This window comes from Cyprinus carpio, chromosome B14 (assembly GCF_018340385.1).
Source record: "Cyprinus carpio isolate SPL01 chromosome B14, ASM1834038v1, whole genome shotgun sequence".
NCBI lineage: Eukaryota > Metazoa > Chordata > Actinopteri > Cypriniformes > Cyprinidae > Cyprinus > Cyprinus carpio.
In genome coordinates, this window is record NC_056610.1 from 3,690,781 (window position 1) to 3,718,688 (window position 27,908).

The 27,908-nt window shown below is 37.2% G+C and overlaps 1 protein-coding gene across 1 annotated transcript in view; it reads left to right on the forward strand.

Moving 5' to 3' along the window:
• The first annotated feature begins 298 nt into the window (after positions 1-298).
• Positions 299-27,908, forward strand: part of LOC109102640 (histone RNA hairpin-binding protein-like) — a 34,813-nt gene continuing 7,203 nt past the window's right edge. Inside the window, exons 1-6 of the mRNA XM_042737769.1 lie at positions 299-458; positions 1,152-1,271; positions 1,512-1,616; positions 1,751-1,813; positions 2,207-2,356; positions 2,480-2,629. Coding sequence (XP_042593703.1) covers positions 403-458; positions 1,152-1,271; positions 1,512-1,616; positions 1,751-1,813; positions 2,207-2,356; positions 2,480-2,629 — 644 coding nt within the window. The 5' untranslated portion in view covers positions 299-402. The remainder of the gene's footprint in view (positions 459-1,151; positions 1,272-1,511; positions 1,617-1,750; positions 1,814-2,206; positions 2,357-2,479; positions 2,630-27,908) is intronic.

Here is a 27,908-nt window from a genome sequence, read left to right on the forward strand (position 1 = left end):
TTCGACCTATAACCCATGTTGAACTTGCAAAACCTACAATCAGATCTGAGATTTCTCAACGGCAATCGGGTGAAAGGGACAAATTTAGCCGTCTAGCCCCATAGACTCCCATTCATTTTGCACTCGTGGCGATCGCCCCCAGTGGAACTCTGGTTGAACTGCAACCAAAATTCGGTACAATAGGACTTAATAGGGAGTGGGAAGGCTCTCCGTAGACGGGCTCTGATATCGATGATTTGAAGATCGGCGGATGTGGGCGGGTCTGTGGGCTAGGCGATTCACAACACCGCCCCTCCAGTGTCATGTGACCTCAATGTTGACGTACACTGCGGGACATTGGCGCGGTTTAATATAAACCTAGCAGCAGTTTGTGCGTTGGCTTTTTCATTTTTATTCGAAACAATGTCTATCCATCAAAAATACGGATACGAAAACGATTGCAAACCTGAAGAAAACAGGTAAGAATTCGAAAAATGTTGAGTCGTGATTATAGTTGTTTTGTGATTTATGACTCTGGCTTAGCGGTTTGCTAACAAAGCAAGACAGAAGTATTGTTTTGTATAGTGCACTAACGTTATTTAGTCTGTTTTACGCATCAAAACACGTTTTTGCACTCCTTTTAACTTCGTTTTATTAGTATCTTTAACTTTTAAGCGCCGACACATTATTTCAGAAAGGGACGTGAAGCGTTTTGTTTCGAGTGTAAATGAGCATGTTGGCGCCATGAGAACATCAAGATTGTTCCATATTAACCTAACTTCTAGAACTACTTAATCTCTCAATCTACCATTTTATTTATTTGTTATTTTATGTTTTAGTGAGCAGCTCGATCTGGTGTGTGTTGACGGTGTTATTTTTGTGGCGCCGTGAAAACCGTTTACTTTGAACACAATTATTTTCAAGATTTAGATGAATAAGTTGCTGTTTTGGTGTAGAAATGTGTTATTGTGTTTTTATAACACATGATTCGTGGTCAAGTGTGTATAAAACGATTAATACGTTTTAACATAAAATGCTTGTTCGCTAAAAAAATCTCTTATTTTTAATGGACGTGCGCCATACTGTTGCAGAATGTTCAGATAATGTGTAAGAATCATTTTTACTTGGTTTACCATATATTTCCAATGCTACTCTTGTCTTTTGTCTTGAAGGAACAAAGGCGCTTCAAGATGGACCCATTGTAGGAAACGCGGTGCAGATGGTAATCTGAGAAAATGTCACGAGGTTGAAGAGCCTGGCAAAAGTTCACAGAGCTCACGCAGACAAGAAAGGTAATGATTATAATTATACGTTACTTATCTGATTCAAATAGTGTGCATAACAGACACTTAAGTCAAATAGATTTTTCTTTTTTGTGGTTGGCATTTTGTAGAGTATAACATGCATAAATTGTGAACTCTTTATTAATCGAATTAATATCAATTTTATGCTAGGATGAGGTCTAACCTCATCCTGGCATACAAACAATGTTTAGTGATGACAAATTGACTGGCAAATTTTTTTTTCTGTAGTTTCACAACCCCAGAGAGTGAGGGACCTGTGTCCAGAGTAAAAAACTGGGGAGATGAGGTAGAGGCAGAGGAAATGCGTTCAAATGTCCGACGTGATATGCATCGGTCAGTTGCCTCTTTTGATTTTATTTTATCTGTTCCAATTACTCTGTATTTATAAATGTAGTTTATTTTAATATAATATTAAGACACATTTGATATACTTTATAAACTGTTAATTTGTGATCTCTCTTTTTCAGATACAGAAGAAGAATTCTTGAAGCAGATTTTCCTCAAAGAGACAGAAAAATCTCGTCTGGAAGGTTTGTGATTAAAGCAATGTAACATTTTCTTTAAGTCTTCAAAAAACTAGTGTAACTTTTTCAGTGTCATCTTTCTGCTATTTCAGTCTAATATGTACATTAAAAGTATGCCATTCATATGTTGTTTTCACGAAGACTGTATTCACTGTAACTCTGTGCTGCTATTAAAACATTGCTGTGTTTTTTGAGCATCTTGACCTGTTAATGCAGGAACATTGGTGCAACCAGTGGTGTGAGTTTAGGGTGGGACTATCTGTTTGCATAATCAGTGGCAAATTAGGAAGTTTTTGGAAACCTGGTGCTTTTTTTTTTTTTTTTTAACAGTTCCATTAGGTGCCACTTGTACAACAGTCATGTCTCGAGTTGTAACCCAAGCTTTTCATGTTCCCCTAGTTCTGACTCCAGAGACTCGAGAGATTCCAAAGAATCTCCTGCTAAAGGTGACATCGAGACGGATGAGAACACTCTCATAAGGAGACAAAAACAGATTAATTATGGGAAAAACACTCTTGCATATGATAGATACATTAAAGAAGTTCCCAAGTGAGTGAAATTATCATGATTATTGTTTCTAAACTAAATGTACTATGTCCTCATGTCTGTTACTTGTGGCCTTGTATAATCTTACTGTTAAAGTATTTAACAATATTTTAACCATTATTTTAGGCACATGAGACAGCCCGGTGTTCATCCAAAGACTCCAAACAAATTCAAGAAATACAGCCGACGCTCCTGGGACCAGCAGATTAAACTGTGGCGGGTCAAACTTCACGCGTGGGATCCTCCTGCAGAAGAGGGAAGCGACCTGCAGCAGATGTAAGCTTCTTGATGTATACATAAACTAAACCGCTACAATCTCCTAAAGGAACAATAATTTTTAATGAATGGTCCAGCAAAATGGCAACACAATTAGTGTTGGGCGATATGGTCATTTTTCAAATAGTCATATCGTCAGCCCATGAGATCGACGATACATAATATTATCCTGCATGGGTGGAGCAAGACAGAGACTCTTCTTTCTTGTCATAGCATAACTATTTGGTGTTTTAAACCATGCAGGTGTGTGAGAGAGAGCCTATGGAATCCCCAATAATCGAAAAAATATACTTTCAAACATACTGATAAACTAACGTTACATATAAAAATACTGTATTTAAAACGGGTAGTTCATATAAAGTCGGACACAACTGTTATACCACGCGTCCTGTGATGAATTTCTGCTGAAGTGAAATAGCTGGGCAGATTGATTGCCGAATTATAATAGGCCCCCTAATAAAAAAAAAAATATAGTATTATAATTTAATACATTAATAGGAGAATGAGCCTAATATCGTTTTGACTATCGACAGAGACATCTGCTATCATTGATACACAATACTATTGTCTATCGGCACAACCATAAACACAATGATAAATTGTGACCCGTGCTGGCAAAATAAGTTGGAATGTGCACAGTCTAATGAGCTACAGGCAAAAGAAGTGAAAAATCTCAGTTTTGGTTAAATTTGAGTTTTTTGCAAAAATGAGTTCATTTAGCCCTCTTCCAGTGATCCCAATGCTCCAAATAGTAATTAAACATCTAAAATTATCTTTATTTGTACATTTTCTGTGAGGACTTCTGGACGACCACTGCTGCTTTTCACCACAAGTTCAGCGCTCCAGACTGCGACCAAATGGTTGCATTTTGCGACCATTTTTTCTGCTGGTGCGACTAATTTTTGTGAGTAGTCACAATGGTGTGACTACTGCGTTGCCCAGCAAATAAGCTCTGCCATTTCTGTTGCATTTAAGAAACATCAAATGAAAACGAAACGAAAGCAAAATTAAACCGTTCTAAGGCTGCATTTACACTGCAGGTCTTGATGCCCAAATCCGATTTACTGACTATATCCGATTTTTTTGACGACCCGCTTACATCATCTTTTAAAAGTGACCCATATCCGATTTTTGCATTTACACTATACACTGCTGAAACTACCAAACGTAGACGTTCTGACCCGGAAAAGGAAGTAAAACAGCACGAAATACAATGGATGCAGATACAAATAAAATTATACAGTGTTTTGCTTTCCAAAAGTATTTTGAAAAGTCAACAAAAAAATTAGCAAAACATTGGTCTCGTACGGCGGAAAAAAAAGAGGACTTAAAAGACATGAAACCTCCGCATTGCTCCACTGTGTGTATCCTTCGTCCTCCATCGCCCTTATAATAAGTCATGTGATTTCAGTTGGTGGTGTCCACCTGAGTTGACGTCACTTTTTTAATGACGTACGACTCGCATTTACTGGGGAATATCCGATTTGTCTGCTTACATGGCACACGCAAATGCACGTATCCGATTCATATCCGATTTATTACCACATATGAATGAGGCCTAAATCCGATCTGAGAAAATCGGAATCCATGCGCTTTTTTCCTGCTTACACGTTCACCGGTCATATCCGATCTGTGCCACATGAGAGGAAAAAATCGGAATTGGGTCACTTGAACCATGCAGTGTAAATGGGGCCTAAGTTTCAGCTGTGCAGAGTGGATCATGACGCAAACAAACTTGTCCGAGCTCAGAACAGCTTTCCTCGGGAGCCAAAGTTGATTTCGCGACAGTTACTGCACAGATGCAACAGTGCTGCGAGATCCAGTGAGAAGCGTTTGAATTTGCCACACAATGATAAGGTTACTGCGAGGTCTAGTGAGAATCATTCAAATTCTGCACAGAAATCTGTTATAAACAGCGCTGACATATGTCAGGAAACCAGAAGCGGTAACACTAACCATGGTATTGTGGTAGAAATAGTCAAATGCATTATATCATTCATTTCAGGGTTTGTACAACCTTTTGAGAGAGAAATTCAAGCACTTTTCAATGACTTTCAAGCATTTCACACAGCTATTTCCAGCACTTTAAAACTCTAAAAAGATCCAGTTTGAATGTTATTTTTAATGGGATGAACAAAATATATTTGTGGTAAACAAACATTTATGTAAAATTTAAGATACATCAAATCACAATTATAACCAGTAGACAGCAGCAGAGGAGCACTTAATGGCTTATTAGTCATTCATTTCTACTTTTTCTCTATATTTTGAAATGATAAAATCACTATAAAATATCAAATCATCAAGAAATCAGATTTTATCAGAATTTTACACCTTTTTTTGCATAGGAAGTTCGAAAAGTCACAAACTTTTCTTCAATTTGCTACTAAATTATACATAATCACTGAAGTTGGTCAGTTCCATATGACAGAAAAATAATGTTACATTTAATAAGAGTGGAATATATAAATTTCCTGTATATAAAAAGTTGATTTTGCACCTGTTACTGTTGTTAATAAAAGTAAATAAATTTTTGTATGCATCTCAACTCAAGCTTAATGCTTAACTTTCAAGTCTGTATAAACACCAAACAAAAGAAAAAAAAAATGAACATGAAATATTATTAGTAACCGCACTTATTAATGCAAAACAATCGTAATTTTATGATTAAATGATATTTATTTTGAATACCCCCACACACCACCCCCAGCGCTACCAAATCTGCAACTTAGTGGTGCTGGTGCCACTGCTCTCAAATGTTAGTCTGGAGCCCTGAAGTCTGGAGCCCTGTAGGTCTATTGTTGCGAAGCTTTGTGAGTATTCATATCGAGTTCAAACCAGTGAAAAAATATTTTCAAACCTATGCTGATGAAAACAAAAGATCGTGCTGACTGACATTTGCAAATTGTGTGCATAAGAAGTGTCTCTCCCAGAGCGTGCAATCTCCTTATAAAGTATATTATTGCGAAATATGTCTTGGCGAGATTCACACAAACATAATCAGTTGTGTCTTACATAAACGTTTAGTTAATGGTTGGTGAAAAATCTGAATATAGTCTTTTATATGGATCTGTCTTAAGTCCTTTCCACACTGAGCGCGAAAAAAATATCGGAGGTGATAACACGCTGGAATAAAACAACAGATTCCTATGGATGCTTCCACATAGACCGTGAACATTTGCACACTGAAAATGCGAAAAAAAAAAACTTTTTTTTTTTAACCAGTCTGAAGAATATTTTCAACTACACAAAGCGAAAACACAGGCCATCCAATAAGATTTGAGCATTATTAAATCACATTGCCAGAGCAACTGCTGTTACCCAAAAGCTTGACGCGGTGGGGCTAAAAGCTCAGAAGACTGTACTGAGCATGAGGGTAAAAACACTGAAGCAGAGGACTTTTTTCCCGCAAGAGAGAAGAGGGGATGCTGAGTTTTTGTTATTGTTGGTATTTAAGAACAGACTTATTCTCACGTGTTCTTTATACAGAATAACATTTCTATTAATTCTGCACTGAATTATTTCATATGAAGAGCACCATCCATTTTCTTCCAAGAGCATGTTCACTCTAGACCTGTCAATGATGTAATCATATCTCTTGCTCTTCCATATATATATATTAGAGCCCGACCGATATGGATTTTTGGGGGCCGATGCCGATATTAACTCGAAAAGAGCCGATTTATAAGCCGATATTTTGATTTTGAAAATAAACTGGATATTAGACCCATTTCCTATAAACATTTCCACAACATTCAATAGCAAAATATCTGCCTGTTCTATGTATGTGGGCTGTATAAACCATTTTCCAGAAGGGATTATGTTAAAAAAAAGCCTTAGATTACAGTCTCAATGACTAAACAATTGCACATCAAAAGTATATATTTTTTAATGATCAAAAGAACACTGCATTAGAGGAATCTTTGCAGAAGTAGTCCCACACTTTGCTGCTACAGCGTTCACCTTTTTCAGCCATCTGTAGGGCAGAAAGAGAGACAGAGAAATAATAAGCATGTGTATTAATAATATCACCATGTATCATTACTCATGTCATCATTAGAATTATAATAATAATAAACAGGGATCTCCTACATAGGCAAAAATTAGAAATATATATTTTTATTTGTCAAGCAATAGGTGTTACCTATTACCTACTTATATTTAACTATATTATTACAACATTTTCCTGTTATGTCTGTAAAGCTGCTTTGAAACAATCTGTAAAAAAAAAGAAAAAAAAAAAAAGCGCTTGTTCAGCTCACATTTATTTACATGTCCCCTCTGGTTTAATCATTTCTGACGCACCTACTGTAGTTACTGTAACTACACTATATTTGCTCTCACAGACACATTCACAACGGACCCGTATATCTTCTCCTCTTCTCTTTGTGCAGTCTAAATCAAAACATCGTCATGCCCTGGCGAACGTAAAGTTAGCCTACTGTTACCGGAAGATTACGGAATCAATTCGAAGTTGAATGGTTAACGTTAGTGTCATGAACACACCGCTGTCAATTTTAAGAAGAACCACCATCAAACAAGTTAATAGCAAGCATTTAAGGGGCCTGCTAAAAAGGAAGCTATGTTAGCGTTAGAATAACGTAACAGCTGTTGTTTTTTCGAGGCACGCTGTACATAACTTCTAGTCATTGACTACACGCGCCCCCCTGCCACACTTACGCGGTCATTATGTGGGAAACACTGCAGATATATTTAGAATAAGTTAAACGCTAACGTTATAGTTTGACCTCCTATTAACGTTCGCGCTCTTCCACTGATAAACATGGTATTAGCTTTGTGGCTAATCTAATATAGCAATGCATTAGCGGCTGTAAGTGATGTTACAGAATATTTAGAAGTGATAATGATAGGACCGTTAGCTAGAACTACCACACTGTTTTTATATACAGTGTATGAACTAAATCTACAATCATTTCACATGACGAACGACAGACTCACCGTCAAAAGGGTACCGTGGCTCGCCTTATAGAATTCCTCTCTATGTTGTCAACTCTGGAGTTGCCAACTAGAGAGTTGCAGAGCTCCCTCTGGTGGGCAAACTATGCAACACTCATAACATGAGTGAAGCATGAGACTCTGTTTCTCATGTTTCATCGGCCGTTCTAAACTCCGATGCCGATTTAAATGCAATTAGCTCATATCGGCCGATAATATCGACCGGCCGATATATCGGTCGGGCTCTAATATATATATATATATATATATATATATATATATATATATATATATATTATATATATATATATATATATATATATATATGTGGGGTGTAATGATATGCTTGGGTCACGATACGGTATGTATCTCGATACTGGGTTCACGATACGATGCATATCACGATATTTTGAACAAATTTAAATATCAGATTTATTTCAAAAACAAATTAACAACTTTCTGTGTTGTACATAAAATATCAAATTTCAAGGTTTAATAAAAACTTTCTGTACTCAAATTACCAACTGAATAGGTCTGTCTGTCACTGATTTGTTTAATTTTTTTTATTTAACATGAACTTAGAATTAAGAAACCTAAGACAGAACTTCTGAAAGCAGTATATATAAAAAAAGATTCAATGGTGTTCTGTTCAAATAAGTTCAAACATAGACACTAGGGTTTGTTTAGTTTACCTACAGGTTTTTTGCATAAAAACCAGCATATCTACATTTTCTGGCAGAAGCTGGGATCTTTGAGCATTCACAATATCCCCTGCTGTAGAAAAAACACGTTCACTGGGAACAAAAGTTGCTGGAACTGTTAGGTAAGCCTTGGAAAGAGAGGAAAGAAGTGGGTACGCTTGAGCATTTTCTTTCCACCATTTCAGTGGACAGCTAGTGAGGGGAATAGAAGTGTCTTTTTTGTACATTTCAATCTCTAAGTCTATCCTACATATAGACTGAGAGACTGTTGGTTTAGCAAATGTTGCACCAAGGCGATCTTCCAGTGCTGTCTTTTTGCTAGGTGGTGGCTGCTCTTGCTCAACTCTCTGTGTTATCTCTCTCTTATCTGCTCGCTCCACAGTGCCAGCCTTAAAAAATATTTAAACACACTATTAAGGAGTGGGGAGGTATAGCATAGTTGCATAGTTACACACACACACACACACCCACATCACAAAGAAGGCTAACCAAAACATGGAAATACAAATACAGATTCTCAAATAATTAGTAATGCAGAGACATACCTGCTGTAACTGGTTTGATTTGTTCATCAACCTGTGGAAAACCTCTTCACGTTGTTCAGGGAGCAGATGGGGCAACGATCGAAATCTGGGGTCTAGTGCAGTGCTCTCTAGCAGATAATCGTGTACTTCTGAGTATCTGCCTGAGAGGTTTTGCAGGATGGCTGCTTTCATGTTAGCTATAGTTGTGGAGTCCTTCTCATACAGTGTCATGCTCTGCTCGATCATGGATTTCAAGGGCACAATGAGTGACAGGGTGGCGCTCTTTTCATCAGACAGAACGCTGGTGGCTTTTTTTAAAGGTTTAAGAAGGGTTACTATTTCTTCTGCATCAGTGATGTCATTGCTATCCAGAGTATCAAGTTGACGGGCATTTTTGCGCACCTCTGTGCTCAAGAGGGATGCAGTTATAGCCGCTTGTTGCTCAAGATAGCGTTCCAGCATATCCATGGAGCTGTTCCAACGTGTTACAACATCCATGATAAGCTTATGTGATGCAATCTCAAGCATCTTTTGCTTTTCAGCGAGCACAGCTGTTGCTGTGGCACTGCGGTGAAAGAAAGCCACGACTTTTCTCACGCGACCAAGCAGGCGACTGACGCGAGAAACAATTAAACCTGCTTGCAACGCGAGATTCAATGTGTGCGCGAAACACTTAATATGTGGTGACAACCCGGCTTCTCTCACTGCCACCTCCATGTTGCGTGCATTGTCAGTAACAACAGCAGTACTATGAGGAGCCTTTTCAAGCCCCCACTCTTGTATAGCCGCTTTTAAAACTCCGGCTATGTTAGTTCCAGTGTGTGACTCAAAAAAAGTGGGCGAGTCTGAAGCACAAAACTTTTCATTTCCCCACTCCGCTGTAATAACATGCGCAGTGACTGTAATATAGCTCTGACAAGCCCGCGAAGTCCACCTGTCCGTTGTTATTGCCACATTCTCTGCTTTTTTCAGACCGTCAACCACCTTTGCTTTAGCTTCACAGTACAGGGCTGGAACTATCTCTTGACTGAAGTGCGGGCGTGACGGAATATGATACCTGGGCTCCAGTACCCTGACCAATTCACGAAATCCAACATTGTCGACAACGGAAAATGGTCTCATGTCTTTTGCAATAAAAACTCAGATGCACCTGGTTATTTCTTGAGCTTTCGCACTTGACTGAGACCATGTTGCAGCAAAACTGCGTTGTATAGATATTTGGCCTTCTTTCACTCTTTTTGTCGAAGGAGTTTGCAGAAGTTTGTTGTTGTGATGCCGTTTTAAATGGCACATCATATTCGAAGTGTTTGACATTGTGTATGGCAGTCTTGTTTTACAGTGTTTACAAACAGTTTGTGTTTTGTCTGTAATTTTTTTACCATCGTCCTGTCGCGTGACTGGAAAGCCAAAATGCTGCCAGACTTTGGATTTATAAGAAGATGGGGCATCTTCAATTTCAGTTTCAACCGAACTCATGTTTCTCAACTTATGTTCAGCTTGAGCGTTCTTCAACTTTGAGGAAAGCACACACGGCGCTGTTGGCCTGTTGCAGAGTAAGTCACGTCAGCAGCTCAACCAATAGGATTAGACGGCCGTCATATCGTTAAAGTATCGCCACCATTTTACGATACATATCGTAACATTTTTGCATCGCGAAATATCGTTACACCCCTTATATATATATATACATATATATATATATATATATATATATATATATATATATATATATATATATATATATATATATATATATATATTAAAAAGAGAAACATTTTTCTACACGTGAAATATGAAGGCAAGTATACTATGATTATGAAGATATATTTTCTGTTTATGTTGTATGCAGCTAAGTATTTTTTTTTAACAATAAAAGATGTTTATGGCACTAGACAAGCAGGTAGCGTTCAATCCATTATAAAACATACAAAGAGTGCATGCCTGCCTATTATAGAATCAGTCCATTTTAGATCACAATTGGAAGTTATTACAAGCACCTGATGAATTTTTTTTTAAAGTGGGTTTCGAGCAAAAATGTTAATTACGTACACAGGGTTCGTACAAGGTGCTTGAAGTACTTGAATTTGACTTTTTGAAATTTAAGTCCTGGAAAACCCTTTAAAACAGCCATGTTTTTGAGAAGGTACTTAAAGTACTTGAATTTTTAAAGGGCAGTATATATGAAATAACTGTTTTTTCCCCCCAATAAAACAATCTTTTTACGCAAAATTAATGATGCAGCGTGTCTGATATAAATACAGAGCTGTTTCGCTTTTAGCAGTGCACAAGATATCGCAATATTACTCTTTGAGGTGAAAAGAGGTCTCGCGATATTAGTAGAAGTTGTGTTTGTGGTAAAACTTTTGATAGTGCTTGTTTTTTTTTATTGCATTAGCATATGCTGTGCGTTTGGGTTTAATGTGCATATAAAGTCTGACACGTTTTGTGTTGCACTGTTATCATTTACAAGCGTGGAGCGCATCTCCATCTCCGCTGCTCGGGAAACAAACTCTTCTTCTGCATATGCTGTGCGTTTGTGTTGCTTAACATTCATCTATGAAAACAGTGCCTGTCATCTCACTAGATTTGTAATAAAATAATTTATAAACCTATGCCAACACAGGAGAGTTCATCAACGTATTTCTAAGTATGCGATTTATTGTACATCTCGATTTCAGAATAAAAGGTCAAATCCTGGCTCTGAGTTCGCATGTGGCCAAATATTAAAATTATATTGGTATAAACATCCTTACGCTCGTCATGCCGTTGGTGACCTCTGCAGGTATTTGTTATAATAAATAATAAACTTAAGTTGGTTATGTTCATATTTTGTGTAGGTATATTACATTATGTGGGCCTATTTTATCAGGGTTATCCAATAAAACAAGTTTATATATATAAATAGTCATACTAAAGCCTGTTTTTCACCAAATCTATTTGAATTACAAAAAATGTCAGATTACTCAGTTGTCAGAATAATCGGTATTTACTTGATTACCAAAATAATTAATAGTTACAGCCCTAGATTAGTTAAAATATTTAAAAATACAACTGCATTGTTTTGATGTGTGTGATTAAAAGACAAATATTTCATCATTTAAAAAAAATTCTTAAAAATAGTATTAAAATTCATTTATGGACATAAGGGTTTCTAACTTTAGCTCTTTTTGTAGATTATTCCACCCCCAAGGTGCTAAATAAGAAAAGGCAGTTTTTCCCAATTCGGTTGTAACTCGTGGCACATTAAAAAGCACCCACTTTGAGGAGCATAGCTGATAGGTACCAGAGCAAACAGAGAGGAGGTTACAGAGGTACAGTGGAAATTTGCCAAGGATAGCTTTATAAATAAAGATATACCAGTGCTATTGTCTACGAATTTTAAGTGATGTCAAACCAACTAAATCATAAAGAATGCAGTGATGGGTAAGGGACTTTGTATTTGTTATGAATCGTAGTGATGCATGGTTAACCGAATCTACATGACGCAGGATGGAAAATGCAGCATGCATGTACAATATATCTCCATAATCAATTACAGGCAGAAAAGTAGCTTCCACAAGTTTCTTTCTAGCACTAAAAGTAAAGCAAGATTTGTTTCTGTAATAGAAGCCGAGCTTGACTTTAAGTTTTTTAACTAAAGCAGTAATATGTTCATTGAAGGAAAGCTTATCATCTATCCATATCCCCAAGTACTTGTATGAAGACACTCTCTCAATTGATTTCCCATCTAATTATAAAAATGCCACAATTGTCGAGTAGCTGTGCTCGGGCTTTTGAGAAGACCATAAACTTTGTTTTCTGTGTATTTAAAACCAATTTTAGACTCAATAATGTGTATTGCAATGCCTGAAATGCAGTCTGAAGTTCCTGCACTGCTACATGAATATACATTTATATTTATATTATATTTTGTATTGTAAATAAATATTTAATATATAAACATTTTTTTAATATATATACATTCATGAACTTGTATTTATATATACATAATAAATACACACAGTACACACTCATATTATGTAAACAAACTATTATTTTGGATGCGATTAATCGTGATTAATCATTTGACAGCACTCAGGGCTTCAAACTGCGACTAAAATGGTCACATTTGCGACCAAAAATATTAAATTGCGAGTGAGGTTTTTGCAAAGGTTGCTTCTGGCGACTAGTTCTATGTATTTACATGTTATAACTTAAAGGGGTCATATGATGCTTTTTTTAAAGATCATTATTTTGTGTATTTGGTGTAACAGAATATGTTGACATGCTTTAATGTTCAAAAAACACATTATTTTTCAAATACTCAAACGCGTTGTTTTCTACAAAGTCCCTCCTTCCGAAAAGCACAGTCTGCTCTGATTGGCCAACTGACCCAGTGCATTGTGACTGGCCGATCACCGCAAGCACTCGTCGAAATGTAACGCCCCTTTCCATAATCGCAAGCTGCTTCTTTCAAAATGAATGTAAAGACAGTTAATAATGTCCTTAGTTTTAACATCAGTTCAAGCCTGAAAGGGGAACAGAGTCGCGTGACAGACACAGGGATGAAGCTTGTATGTATTTGCAGTACACAAGCCATGGACGGTTAAGACATCTGACTCCACTGTTATGTGACTCTCTCTCTCTCTCTCTCTCTCTCACTCTCTCTCACTCTCACTCACTCACTCACTCACACACACACACACAAACACACACACACACACAAACACACAAACACACACACACACACACATAACACACACAAAACTCCGCATTTGAACATTCAATAAAAAATACTCAAACTAACAACAAAAAACAAATACATAAAATAAAAACAAAACATACTTACAGTAGCTGATTCAGAAGCGCCAAATTATCCTAGCAAAGTCAGAATTACCTCCTCTCCTAGATTCACGAAATGGTAGTCCATAAAATGCATTGCTGTTCTGTTGTAAGTAATCTTAAAACTTCCTAAATGCGTCTACTTTCGGAAGGCCAAATAAAGTGCTTTTGCTTTTCGCCTAGATACACACAGCATCTCCCTGACATGGCTGCATCAACACTAACTGCGGTTACTGATTCTACACCTTCTTTCATTGCGTGATCTTTTGGGTGGCATTACGCAAATTTCCACATAGTGACGTAGATATGTTGGGGCGTGTTTGAATGAGCCGTTTTAGGGGGACATGGCAGAGTCTTAACTTTGATAAAGAATATTTCTTTGGATTTAAGACTTTAGTGTTTGCAACTTTACAGATCTTCTTCATGCACCAAGAGCTTGTAACATTCCAAAGAGAAAGGAAAAATTGAAAGCGCGTCATATGACCTCTTTAAAAATTTGCATGCAATGCCTTTTTTTTCCTGATTGTTTTGGGATCACGTTTTGTTATATTCGCGTATTAAACTGAGATGATGCACATCAAAGTTTTAGTGAGAAAAGCGTTTCAAACAGTCCGTATCTCTGCTAACCAGCAGCGCTGACGCACACCTGCTAAGCGCAGCTCAGATGTGTAGCACGAGAGAGATCGAAATGGAGACGTGTGAAGTGGAAGTGCAAAAAAACAGTGTCTATTTCTTGCACAACTTGAACAAACTACAACAGGTAAAGCTGTCAGCTGTGTGGATATTGGCAATATTGTTAATAATTCTCATTTATAATCATTAATAATAAGGCTTCTTCTTAAGATCTTAGTCTGTGCTGTTTTCTGTTAATGCGTGAACTTCATTATTTGAAGCACATTTGCCGTCCAGTAATCGCAAAAAGCTTTGTTACTTTTTAATAAAAGTATCAGCTTTAAAATTATTCCAAATTCATAATGAAATTCAAACAATACAGTTTTTGTGCTCTTTAATCTGGCAGGTGCGATTGCTTTAGCACCTGAGTTCAAAAGTGAAAGTGACGTGACATACAGCCAAGTATGGTGACCCATACTCAGAATTCGTGCTCTGCATTTAACCCATCCAAAGTGCACACACACAGCAGTGAACACAGACACACCGTGAACACACACCCGGAGCAGTGGGCAGCCATTTATGCTGCGGCGCCCGGGGAGCAGTTGGGGGTTCGGTGCCTTGCTCAAGGGCACCTCAATCGTGGTATTGCTGGCCCGAGACTCGAACCCACAACCTTAGGGTTAGGAGTCAAACTCTCTAACCATTAGGCCACGACTTCCAAATGTATAGTGGCAAGTGAACTCATTTAATCTTTCTCATTACTACTATAGTAGGCTACATAATAAACAAGAATTAACATTAAAAGGTAGGCTATTTTATAAGAGTACAGTACAACTTACTGAAATGTCTCGGATAAAAGCTCGTTCAGTGTTTCAAACTGCGGAAAACGTGTAGATTTATGTTGAAAACCTAATTTTTCAAACTCCTCATCAACGGTTGGTTCGATTTTCACCAAAATTGAGCCAGATGATCTGCAGACTGTGCTGACAAAAAGTTATGGAATTTGTGTCGATAGACAAAACCATTTTCGCACACCACAGCAACGAATTTGAGGCATGATGCCAAAATGGCACTTGTATCTGTATCTCTGCAATGCTTTGGCATATTGACACTAAACTTTGTGTGTGTCATTGTCAACTGACACAGAACACACCACATCGATTTGCTAACAGCGCCACCTATTGGTCACACTTGATAAGCCAATAAATCATGCTACTAGAGGTAGTATTTATGATTTTTTTCCGCCATTACAATTACAATCATCCTTAAATTGCTTTTATTGCTCATTGTTGTATTTGGTCTGATGATCCATGCCATGCTTAGCTCCTCAACTTGCCGCTGGAGTGCTTGGCCCCGTAATTGCTGCTTGCAGCTATATTTATCATTATTATTGTCTTTTTTTTTCAGAAGAGCAGTATAATTACAATACTAACATTTATGAATGTTTTTTATGAATGAACTTTTATTTTGGCGGAAGCTCGCAGGAAGACCTCAGTGCTTCTTTTTGTTGACAACAGATTTATAAATGAGTCTCATCACGAATACGTTGCGCACATCGCATTGTCACATGACTTGTAAAAATTCATAAAAATGTGACTGAGCAACTGACGGGTAACACTGTTTCAGTGCAGATTTTCCTTGCGCTTTGGACTTTGAACCCTGGTTAACAAGCAGATCTGCCGCAAGCTTGTGCAGCATGCGTGTATTAGAAAACATAACATACTTCTGTTTATTTACTGATTGTTTAAGGCCATTTCACGATTTCAGTCATCATACAGTAACCAGCAACAATTATCCCTTCCTCTTCTCATCAAAGACATGTGATGCGGTGCTAAACAGTCTTACAATCTGGGAGCCACAACACTGAAAACAATAGCTACCATAGTCACCAGACGAAGCTTAGGGGTGACTAAGAATCCTTAACTAGAAGATCGTAAAGAGCGGGCAGGAACATAAGGCAGAAGTCAGTCAGATAAATATGTAGGACCAAGGTTATGGAGAGCTTTATAAGTGAAAATTAGTATCTTGTAGATTATGCGCAAGGAAACCCAATGAAGGTGATCGAGGATAGGGGTAATGTGATCGTTCTTTCTTGTGTGGGTAATCAAGCGAGCTGCAGAATTTTTAACATTGTAGTCGTATGATATTATTAGCTGACAGGCCATAAAGAAGTGAATTACAGTAATCATGTTGAGATGTGACAAAGGCATGTGTAACAGTTTCTGCATCCCGATAGAGGATCGAATACGAGAGTATTTGTAGTTGTAGTTCATGCATCTTTTCTGCAGGTCACAATTGTTGTTTTAGAGGTTGTTTTTTAAATGTAATTCAGTGTTCATTTAACTCCTATGATTGAAACAGTGAAGAGATTGACCTTGGTGAAATAATGGACTTCGAGTTGGATGTGGAGTGTTCAGCGGATACTGAATCCCAGTGTCCGACATCCAGTGGAGCGTCGCTGTCTTTGGCAGAGGTAATTTTCTGAATTTATAAACCCATTCAACATTTGAAATATATCAGTCTGTGCGTAATGAATTAATATAATATACAAGTTTCACTTTTTGAATGGAATTAGTGAAATCAACTTTTTGATGATATTCTAATTAGTTAATTTATTTCACTAATTACATTCAAAAGGTGAAACTTGTATATTATATTAGTTCATTACGCACAGACTGATATATTTCAGATGTTTATTTCTTTTAATTTTCATGATTATAACTGACAACTAAGGAAAATCCCATATTCAGTATCTCAGAAAATTAGAATATTGCAAAAAGGTTCAATATTGAAGACACCTGGTGCCACACTCTAATCAGCTAATTAACTCAAAACACCTGCAAAGGCCTTTAAATGGTCTCTCAGTCTAGTGGTGTAGGCTACACAATCATGGGGAAGACTGCTGACTTCACAGTTGTCCAAAAGACGACCATTGACACCTTGCACAAGGAGGGCAAGACACAAAAGGTCATTGCAAAAGAGGCTGGCTGTTCACAGAGCTCTGTGTCCAAGCACATTAATAGAGGCGAAGGGAAGGAAAAGATGTGGTAGAAAAGTGTACAAGCAATAGGGATAACCGCACCCTGGAGAGGACTGTGAAACAAAACCCATTCAGAAATGTAGGGGAGATTCACAAAGAGTGGACTGCAGCTGGAGTACGTGCTTCAAGAACCACTACGCACAGACGTATGCAAGACATGGCTTTCAGCTGTCGCATTCCTTGTGTCAAGCCACTCTTGAACAACAGACAGCGTCAGAAGTGTCTTGCTTCAAAAAGGACTGGACTGCTGCTGAGTGGTCCAAAGTTATGTTCTCTGATGAAAGTAAATTTTGCATTTCCTTTGGAAATCAGGGTCCCAGAGTCTGGAGGAAGAGAGGAGAGGCACACATTTCACGTTGCTTGAGGTCCAGTGTAAAGTTTCCACAGTCAGTCATGGTTTGGGGTGTCATGTCATCTGCAGCCGTATACCAGGACGTTTTAGAGCACTTCATTCTTCCTGCTGCTGACCAACTTTATGGAGATGCAGATTTCATTTTCCAACAGGTCTTGGCACCTGCACACAGTACCTGGTTTAAGGACCATGGTATCCCTGTTCTTAATTGGCCAGCAAACTCGCCTGACCTTAACCCCATAGAAAATCTATGGGGTATTGTGAAGAGGAAGATGCGATATCCCAGACCCAAGAATGCAGAAGAGCTGAAGGCCACTATCAGAGCAACCTGGGCTCTCATAACACCTGAGCAGTGCTACAGACTGATCGACTCCATGCCACGCCGCATTGCTGCAGTAATTCAGGCAAAAGGAGCCCACACTAAGTATTAAGTGCTGTACATGCTCATACTTTTCATGTTCATACTTTTCAGTTGGCCAAGGTTTCTAAAAATCCTTTCTTTGTATTGGTCTTAAGTAATATTCTAATTTTCTGAGGTACTGAATTTGGGATTTTCCTTAGTTGTCAGTTATAAACATCAAAATGAAAATAAATAAACATCTGAAATATATCAGTCTGTGTGTAATGAATGAATATAATATACAAGTTTCACTTTTTGAATGGAATTAGTGAAATAAAACTTTTTGATGATATTCTAATTTTATGACCAGCACCTGTATATACGCGCGCGTGCGTGCGTGCGTGTGTGTGTGTGTGTGTGTGTGTGTGTGTGTGTGTGTGTGTGTGTGTATATATATGTATGTGTGTGTGTGTGTACTCATATATGTATACGCAAGTATATGTATACATGTAGACGTAAGAATTGGGTCTAGCCGACTACACGGTAGGGCTGTGCACTTAATCGAAATCATAATAAAATCACGATTTGAGCGTGCGCGATTTCTAAATCACTTTATAGCACGATTTTCCGCGGCCCCGACCTCCCGCAGTATGCTATCCGATCCAGTCAGAATGCAGCGCAACTAAGTGGAGCGCGAGAACAGAACAGACTGGGCATATGCCTAACTCCAGGTTCACACACTCTGTCTGTGATGCGTATTTTTTCCGACCCCATGTTAATAGATCAGAGCTTCACACTGCACGCGGTAAAAGATGTGAACAGAAAAGGTTTGAAATCGAGAGGTGCGAAAAGAATGAATATCTAGCGCATGAGCATAGAGAGAGTTGTGAGTGAGAGGAGACATGTTTTAAGTGCGCACACTCTCTCCGGGCGAGAGGAGCGTGTATCTGAGCACGCGTGTTTGGTTTTGTGACAAAGAAAAGGAAATCCGCATGCGAGCGGAGAGATTCGCGCTCGGGCATTATTTTAATGTGCTTTTGCATTACAATAACGCGCTCTCGCTGCTGCTTCTGATCCGCATACACATACTGTATACGCACTGCAAACGGAGTAAGTGTGAACCTTGGGCAATCATTTCAGCACCTGAGGCACCGCTACAATGAGCTCTATGACCAATGGACATGGGTTTTACTTTATTATTATTATTACTATTATTATTTATTTATTTATTTATTTTTTGCCATATGTCTAGACATTTTGTTTGACATCTTTACTAGTGATTATTTTGACTTATGTCTGTTCTAGAGGCATGTTACAACTTTTTGATAAAGCTCTCATTGGTTTTCTTTTGGAAATATGTTTCAAATTTATACTGAATGCATTTATGACAATGCAAGCATGTCTGTGTATGTAAAAATCATGATTAAAATCGAAATCGCAAAATTGATCAAAAAATCATGATAGTTTTTTTTTTGTCCATTTCGCACAGCCCTACTACACGGTACAGCTCCTACTAGTCAACACTGAAAACAATAGTCGATTACACGACAGAAAAAAAAACACAATTATCATTCAAATTACCATCATTTTATTTTACCATTAACCACTGTTACATTTAAAACATTTTAATAAGTTAAAATAAAATATTTGAAAAATAATACATTATTTTTAAAAGTGTATCTGGGCATAAACTAAATTTTTACCTCAGACCTCAGCATGAGTTTTCTTTGTGTCAGTTGTGGCTTGCTCAAACGTAACTACGCGAAAGATGGGCAACGTGTGGGATTATTTTGAATTAGATGGAAACGGAAAAGTTTTGTATAAACTGTGTAATATCAAATTGGCTTACAATAACGCTACTGGAGTGATGCGTCATCATTCAATACAGGCATGTAGGCGTTAGCTTAGAGACTAGCCAAAGCCACCTTATGTCAAACACGTCATTCACTGTGATCCCTTCCCCTATTCCTCTAATGAAGACTCACTTCTGTGGTGGTGCAGGATGTCCAGGTGCTTTCCGAAATTCTTTTGGCTTGCCTTTCGTTATCTCTGCATGCCTGCGACTTCAGTTCCTGCAGAGCGCGTTTTTTCAAGTGCAGGAATTGTAATCACCTTAGGTCCTGTTTTTCTTTTTGTTCGTTTTGTTTTTTAGATGATATAGCCTACATGAAGTATGTTTTTAAAAGCCATTTTAATGATATTCCTTGACAAAATTTCCTTTTTTTTTTTCTTGTTTCAATATGTTGGCTAAGGTTATATGAAGATGAAGAATTCTGTCAGGCTATTGATTGATTTTTCCATTGTTCTGCATTTCCCCAACTGATTTCAATAAATAAGCATTGGCTGACGTTGAGTGTGTGCTTTTTTCTTTCTTTCTTTTTTTTTTTTTTTTTTTTTAAACGACCGCCTAAAATTAAATGATGATAACTCGAGGCAAGCGTAGGCTATGGCATAATTGTGACCTGTTTTAGCTGAATTTATTGAGGGATTTGTCAGTGTGATTCAACAAGTATTTCAAATCTAGGCTATTATATACGCGCACGCAAGGTTATTTTTTTTCTTACCATCTTTTGGGGGTTTCTTGCATTTATACTAGTCGACTAGTTGGATACTACGGAAGCCCTGAACAGCATGGTAAAAAAAAAAGAAACTTATCTTGTTATTTCGACAAGTCGTTATTTCGAGATATTAAGTCTAAATTTCGACATAAGTCTCAGTATGTTCAGGCTTGTATTAAGCTCAATATGAGTCACTAGAGGGCAGAATAAAACCGTGAATCAAAGAATGCATTGTAGTTGACCTGCTGTTAAAGGGATAGTTCACCCAAAAATCAAAATTATGTCATTAATGACTCACCCTCATGTCGTTCCAAACCCGTGAGACCTCCGTTCATCTTCGGAACACAGTATAAGATATTTTAGATTTAGTCCGAGAGCTTTCTGTCCCTCTATTGAGAATGTATGTACGGTATACTGTCCACGTCCAGAAAGGTAATAAAAACATCTTCAAAGTAGTCCATGTGACATCAGGGGGTCCGTTAGAATTTTTTGAAGCATCGAAAATACATTTTGGTCCAAAAATATCAAAAACTACGACTTTATTCAGCATTGACTTCTCTCCCGGGTCTGTTATGAGCGCCTTCACAACACTGCAGTTTAGTGATATCCGGTTCGCGAACCAGTTCACCAAATCGAACTGAATCATTTGAAACGGTTCGCGTCAACAATAAGCATTAATCCACAAATGACTTAAGCTGTTAACTTTTTTAACATGGCTGACACTCCCTCTGAGTTCAAATAAACCAATATCCCGGAGTAATTCATTTACTCAAACAGTACACTGACTGAACCGAGCCAGATAACGAACGAAACATTGACTTGTTCTCGAGTGAAGAACCGTTTCTGTCGGACACGTCCGGTTCGAGAACCGAGGAGCTGATGATACTGCGCATGGGTGATTCAGACTGACACACAGCGCGTCTGAACCGAACTGGTTCTTTTGGTGATTGATTCTGAACCGATTCTGTGCTAATGTTATGAGCGCGGGTAAACCGAAGGCTTGAATCAAGGGCAATCATCGCCAATGAAGTCATTACGTCGAGCGCAAAAGAACTGGTGAACCGTTTTCGGCAACCGGTTTATTGAATCAAACTGTCCGAAAGAACCGGTTCGCGAAGAAGAACAGAACTTCCCATCACTACCGGTGATCCGAAAACCGATGCAACCGGTTCTTGACTCGAGAACGAGTCAATGTTTCGTTCGTTATCTGGCTCGGTTCAGTCAGTGTACTGTTTGAGTAAATGAATTACTCCGGGATATTGGTTTATTTGAACTCAGAGGGAGTGTCAGCCATGTTAAAAAAGTTAACAGCTTAAGTCATTTGTGGATTAATGCTTATTGTTGATGCGAACAGTTTCAAACGATTCAGTTCAAGAAGATCCGGTTACATCGAGTGATTCGTTTGCGAACCGGATATCACTAAACTGCAGTGTTGTGAATGCGCTCATAACAGACCCGGGAGAGAAGACAATGCAGAATAAAGTCGTAGTTTTTGATATTTTTGGAACAAAATGTATTTTCGATGCTTCAAAAAATTCTAACGGACCCTCTGATGTCACATGGACTAATTCGAAGATGTTTTTATTACGCTTTCTGGACGTGGACAGTATACCGTACATACATTCTCAATGGAGGGACAGAAAGCTCTCGGACTAAATCTAAAATATCTTATACTGTGTTCTGAAGATGAACGGAGGTCTCACGGGTTTGGAACGACATGAGGGTGAGTCATTAATGACATAATTTAGATTTTTGGGTGAACTATCCCTTTAAGCACTTTTACAAGTTGGTGCTCCAATTTCTCAGAGGTTTTGTGCTAATTGCCAGTATTGCTCTTTCAGTCACCTTTTTATCTGTTTGATTTGCTTTATTTGTTAACTTTAAACAATCATATTCTCAACTATAAAATTTTTTTTCAATATTTTGTTTCATGTGCTTGACCTTTATTGGCCCGATCAGAAATTCTATTTTAATCAACTTGGTTTGCACTGTTAGCCTACGACTACTACAGGTTCCACTACTGTGGCTATTATTATTATTATTATTATTTTATCTGTTATTGTTGTTGTTGTTGTTGCTGTTAGTGATAAGAGTAGACTATTATAAAACCTACACTGAAAAAAATGAACATGGCAGGTCTTTGAATTTACAAAATTGAAACATGTATGTACAACTCAATTAATTATGTTTCAGGTGTGAACATGCTTTAATCAAGTACATTTCAGGTCCGTGTATCTTTTGGTCATTTGATTTTCTACTGAAAAAGAAATAAAGAGAAATGACAAATGGTTTGATTTTCATTTTTCCATTTTAAGAAATGGAAAATGAAATTTTAGCTGAATTTTTCGTATTTTTGTTTTTGGGTAAAAAATTAGATTATGCTTTAATATTTGTTTGAATGTGTGGGCGGTGCTGAAACGCACCTTTCATCCATTCTGTACTGCACCGACAAGCGGCAACTGCAAGCTCAGTTTATTTTCAACAGGACAGAAGCGGCAGATGAGCCGAGTTTATTAATCCTGCGGATTATTTGCTAGCTGTACTTGCAAGATATATATATATATATATATATATATATATATATATATATATATATATATATATATATATATATATATATATATATATATATATATATATTTTTTTTTTTCCACGACTGTTACTGACAAAACAGAAATAAATTTATTCAATGACATTTTGAATTTTACTGTAGGCCTATATGATCTACAACGACGTGAAATATGATAGCCTACTGATTTTTAGCCTACTAATTTTATTCTATGCTTATTTAAGAAAAACCTCACAGGTAACATGTTTTCATTTGCTATTACAAACAGCAGCAACTGAAGCTATATCTTGTAGAGTCTGCTGCACTTCTCCGATCGGCGAATGCCAATCCACACTCTCCATCCCGTTAACAAAGGGAAAGAGCTTCAGCTCCGTCAGTTTTTGTCGTAAGACACCATCAACAACATGAAAACGTTACAAAACTCAACAGGATGTGCTTTCTGCCATCTCGGTCTACATGAACTTCTTTCTGAAACATCAGAAATGAACCAGGCTCATGCATCACAGACCAACCATGTACTAAGTTGGACATGTCTACTTTTAAAATAAGCAATTTAAATAGGCCTAAACATATATATTTTTTTTTTTTCTATGAAATTCATATGAAACCAACGAGAGGTGCAGTGTTTCCCCTCTGAACTAATTATCTGTAATGTTGTCACACCATCACTCAATTCATATGGTCATCTACGGCAGGGGTTCCCAAACTTTTAAGCCCGCGACCCCCATGATAAATGCGCTGCTGCCCGGCTTTATGGTTTCCATGGTGACGCGTCATTGCTTGTCACGTGACGCACCGCAGAAACAACAGAGCTGAATGAATGATGATCTGCTTTTATGTCATTTTTCCTTTTTTATTCAAAATATTCACAAATTTGTTAGATATGGAATGAAATAGCTGATATTCCGATTTTCAAATATATGCAAGTGGAAGTGTTTTGTTGTTTAAACACCTTTATAACGATCGCGTTAGTTGAGCTGTATGCGCGATGGGTGCTGCCATCTTAGTTTGTGCCGCAGACGCAGTTCAGAGAATCGGATCTGTTGGATTTACAACACGTGAATTCATCCACTTCTCACGAAATACATAAAAGTAAGTGGATGGTGAACTGGGAGAATAATAGAGTAAACTTTAAAGTTACTTACACAATGTGTATCTGATATGCATAAAACGTGTCTAATTATAATGGAAAGGATTATTATTGCCTCGTCCTTTGACATCAGTGTGTATTTTACAAACTCTAAATGTATTGTTTTTTTTTAATAACTTATATGTCTGAAACCTAAAATAAATATTATGTGGTTGAAAACACTGAAAAGTTGTGATGACAGCTCTGAGAGCGCCTGTCTCTGGGTCAGCGCCAGCCAACGCGCGAGAGCATATTTGAATTTCACGTCATGCACTGACCGGTGTGATCGTACACTCCAGGGACCAGCCTAGACTGATCACACCGGTGTGATCGTACGTGCGAAAGGGTTAAATTAATTGCAACAAAAATATATAAGGCCTATATATTTTTCCACTTTTTTTATAGAAATCATCTCGCGACCCCTGCGCCGGGGTCCTGCGACCCGCACTTTGGGAACCACTGATCTACGGAATTCGTGAATTCAGTTCATAATTCCAAGTAGGCTATAGCCTATAATTAAAAAAAAATCAAGTAGTCTAATTATGGTGAAAACTTTTATTACTTTTATTAAAGATTTATTATCAATTATTATAGTATTTTATTATACATTTTATTATAAATGTGGGGTTGGGTTTTTCCCATTAATTTTCTTCTGAATGGCCTAGAATAAAATAAGTAGGCAAAAAATTTGTAGTATCATATTTTATTCCATGTCATTGTAGATCACAGCCGAAAGTAAAATTCAAATGGCGTTTTATTGGTTATGAATAAAGTTGTCAAGTCTGTTTTGTCAATAACATGCAGGAGCCGTGAAAATATTATTTTATTTATTTATTATTATTATTATTATTATTATTATTATTATTATTATTATTTTATCTTGTAAGCACCGCTAGCAAAGAATCCACAGGATTAATCAACTCGACTCGTATGCCGCTTCTCTCCTGTTGAAAATGAACTGAGCTTCCGGTTGCTGCTTTTTAAATAGAAAAATAATAATAATTTTATGTTTAGGCCAATGTAATTCATATGAAACCAACGAGAGGCTTTTCCCGTCTGAACTCATTATCTGTAATGTTCTCACACCATCACACTATTCATATGGTCATCTACGGAATTCGTGAATTCAGTTCATAATTCCAAAGTAGGCTATAGCCTATAATTTAAATAATTATTATAGTATTTTATTATAAATATTATTATAAATATAGCCTATTTATATGGGGTTGGGTTTTTCCCATGAAACTGTGTTATGATGTAAAAAAAAAATAAAAAATGAGAAGGCTAAAAATTAGTATCATATTTTATTCCATGTTGTTGATCACAGGCAAAAGAAAAATTCAAATGGAGATGTATTGGTTATGAACAGGGCCGGATTAAGGTGGGTGCTATTGATGCTGCAGCATTAGGCCCAGACCCAGATGAAAATGGACGAGAATTTTCCGGAAGCTGAACAGTTTTCCTTTGCTGTATTAACCTCAAAATTATTCGGACGCATAAACAGCGTTACTTATTATACAGTTGCTATTATTCTATATTTTTTGCACCGTGATGTTACTGACGTAACTAGGGATGTTAATTTCGTTATTTATTTTTTTCTAACCAGTCGATTATTAACCGTTAACCAACAAGATTATTTTAAATTAGAATTTAATTAAATTAGAAAGGTGTCTGTGACCCATTAAAAATACTAACAGAAAAGTTAGGCTATATATAGGTCTATATAAATATAACGAATAAATGGGCCTACACCAGAAATATGTTTTTACTAAATCATAAATTAAGAAAATGAAAGAAAAACTGTGTAACGAGTAGCTGAGTTTTATGTGGATATTGGAACGTGAGTGAAGTACATCATAAATAATAATTTGGCAAATACGGAAACATTTGATTTTGTGTCGAATGAGAGACCCAATATTGGTTTCAGTTTCGTTTTAGCCTAAATTAATTCGTTTTTGGCTTGTCGTTAATATTGCTACAGCTTCTTATATTTTTAATTCTTGTTCTTCACTAAATACTGTTAATTGAAAGGATTTTTTGTGGAGTGAGGGGAACTAAATAGCCTAGCTATGTTTACAGTGTTTATTAGCCTATTGTAAACATTTTGTGTCTGCATTAGGTCTATTTCTAAATTAAGTAATCTTTTTTTCTTATACGCATAGCGTATTTTAACCATTCAGTAAACCTTTTTAAACAGTTTAATTCATTATTAATCGGTCAAAATTAGCTGATACAGTTTGCTGCATTTATGCACACTCAGAAACCGGTGACTGTGAATGAATCAGCAGAGCTTGTACAAGCTTTTGTCATCGTTGAATTGTTCTCAGACATTTCCAAACGTCGAAATTGGGTTGCGCATCTATCTGTGCATGATGGTGTCCAGTGCCTCCGGCGAGCGGAGCTTCTCAAAGTTGGGAATAGTCAAAGGAGAGCTGCGGTCCTCAATGGGGCAGGAAAGGTTAAGCTTATGAGCATTGAGCAGCCTTGACTTCACTAAAACGATCGAAGAATTCACGCTTGCTAAGGCTCGAAAAACAGCAATAGGCTGTAAGCAAGCAGCTAGCGCAGTAGTAAGAGTTACAATATGCTTAGGATAAGATTATCTGCTTTAGATTTAGTTTCATTTTTCAGACAATTGCTATTGAATGTTGATATTACATAGCTTGATGTTTATCTCGAGTTGTTACAATAATAAGTCTTTATTATTATTCGTGTTCAATAAAGGCTGGCTGGTTGCGTCACTTCTTGGTCGGTCTGAGTGCGCATGTATGTTGAGTGTCGAACGCACATGCACCAATGCCGAGAAAAAAGAGGCCCTTTTTGCGCTGCTGCAGCATCAGACCCAATTTGGTCTTAATCCGGCCCTGGTTATGAATTCTGTTTTGTCAGTAACATGCAACAGCCGTGCAAATATACGATTATTTTATTTATTTTTATTATTATAAGCTATTATTTTATCTTGTAAGCACCGCTAGCAAATAATCTGCAGGATTAACTACCCAATCTCACGGCAATTCGTACATATTTTACGAGGCTTATTTGTACGATTTGTACGACCACACTCGTTTTGCCAAATTGTATCTATGAATTTGTATGGAATGACCTACACCTAACCCAGCTCCTAAACCTAACCGACACTGGGGTTTAGACAAATTGTATAAAATCGTACGAGTGAGGTCGTACATAAGGGATGAAAGGGCCGTTTCAGCACCGCCCACACATTCAAACAAATATTAAAGCATAATCTCATTTTTTACCCAAACACAAAAATACGAAAAAATTAAGCTAAAATTTCGTTTTCCGTTTCAGTCTCCGAAAAACAAAAATCAAACCGTTTCTCATTTTTCTCTTTTTCTTTTTAAGTAGAAAATCAAATGACCAAAAGATACACGGACCTGAAATCTACTTGATTAAAGCATGTGCAAAACCGAAACATAATTAATTGAGTTGTACGTACATGTTTCATTTTTGTAAATTCAAAGACCTGCCATGTTAATTTTTTTCAGTGTAGGTTTCATAATAGTCTACTCTTATCACTGACAGCAACAACCATAACAACAGATAAAATAATAATAATAATAGCCACAGTAGTGGAACCTGTAGGCTAACACAGTGCAAACCAAGTTGATTAAAATAGAATTTCTGATCGGGCCAGTGAAGGTCAAACACATGAAGCA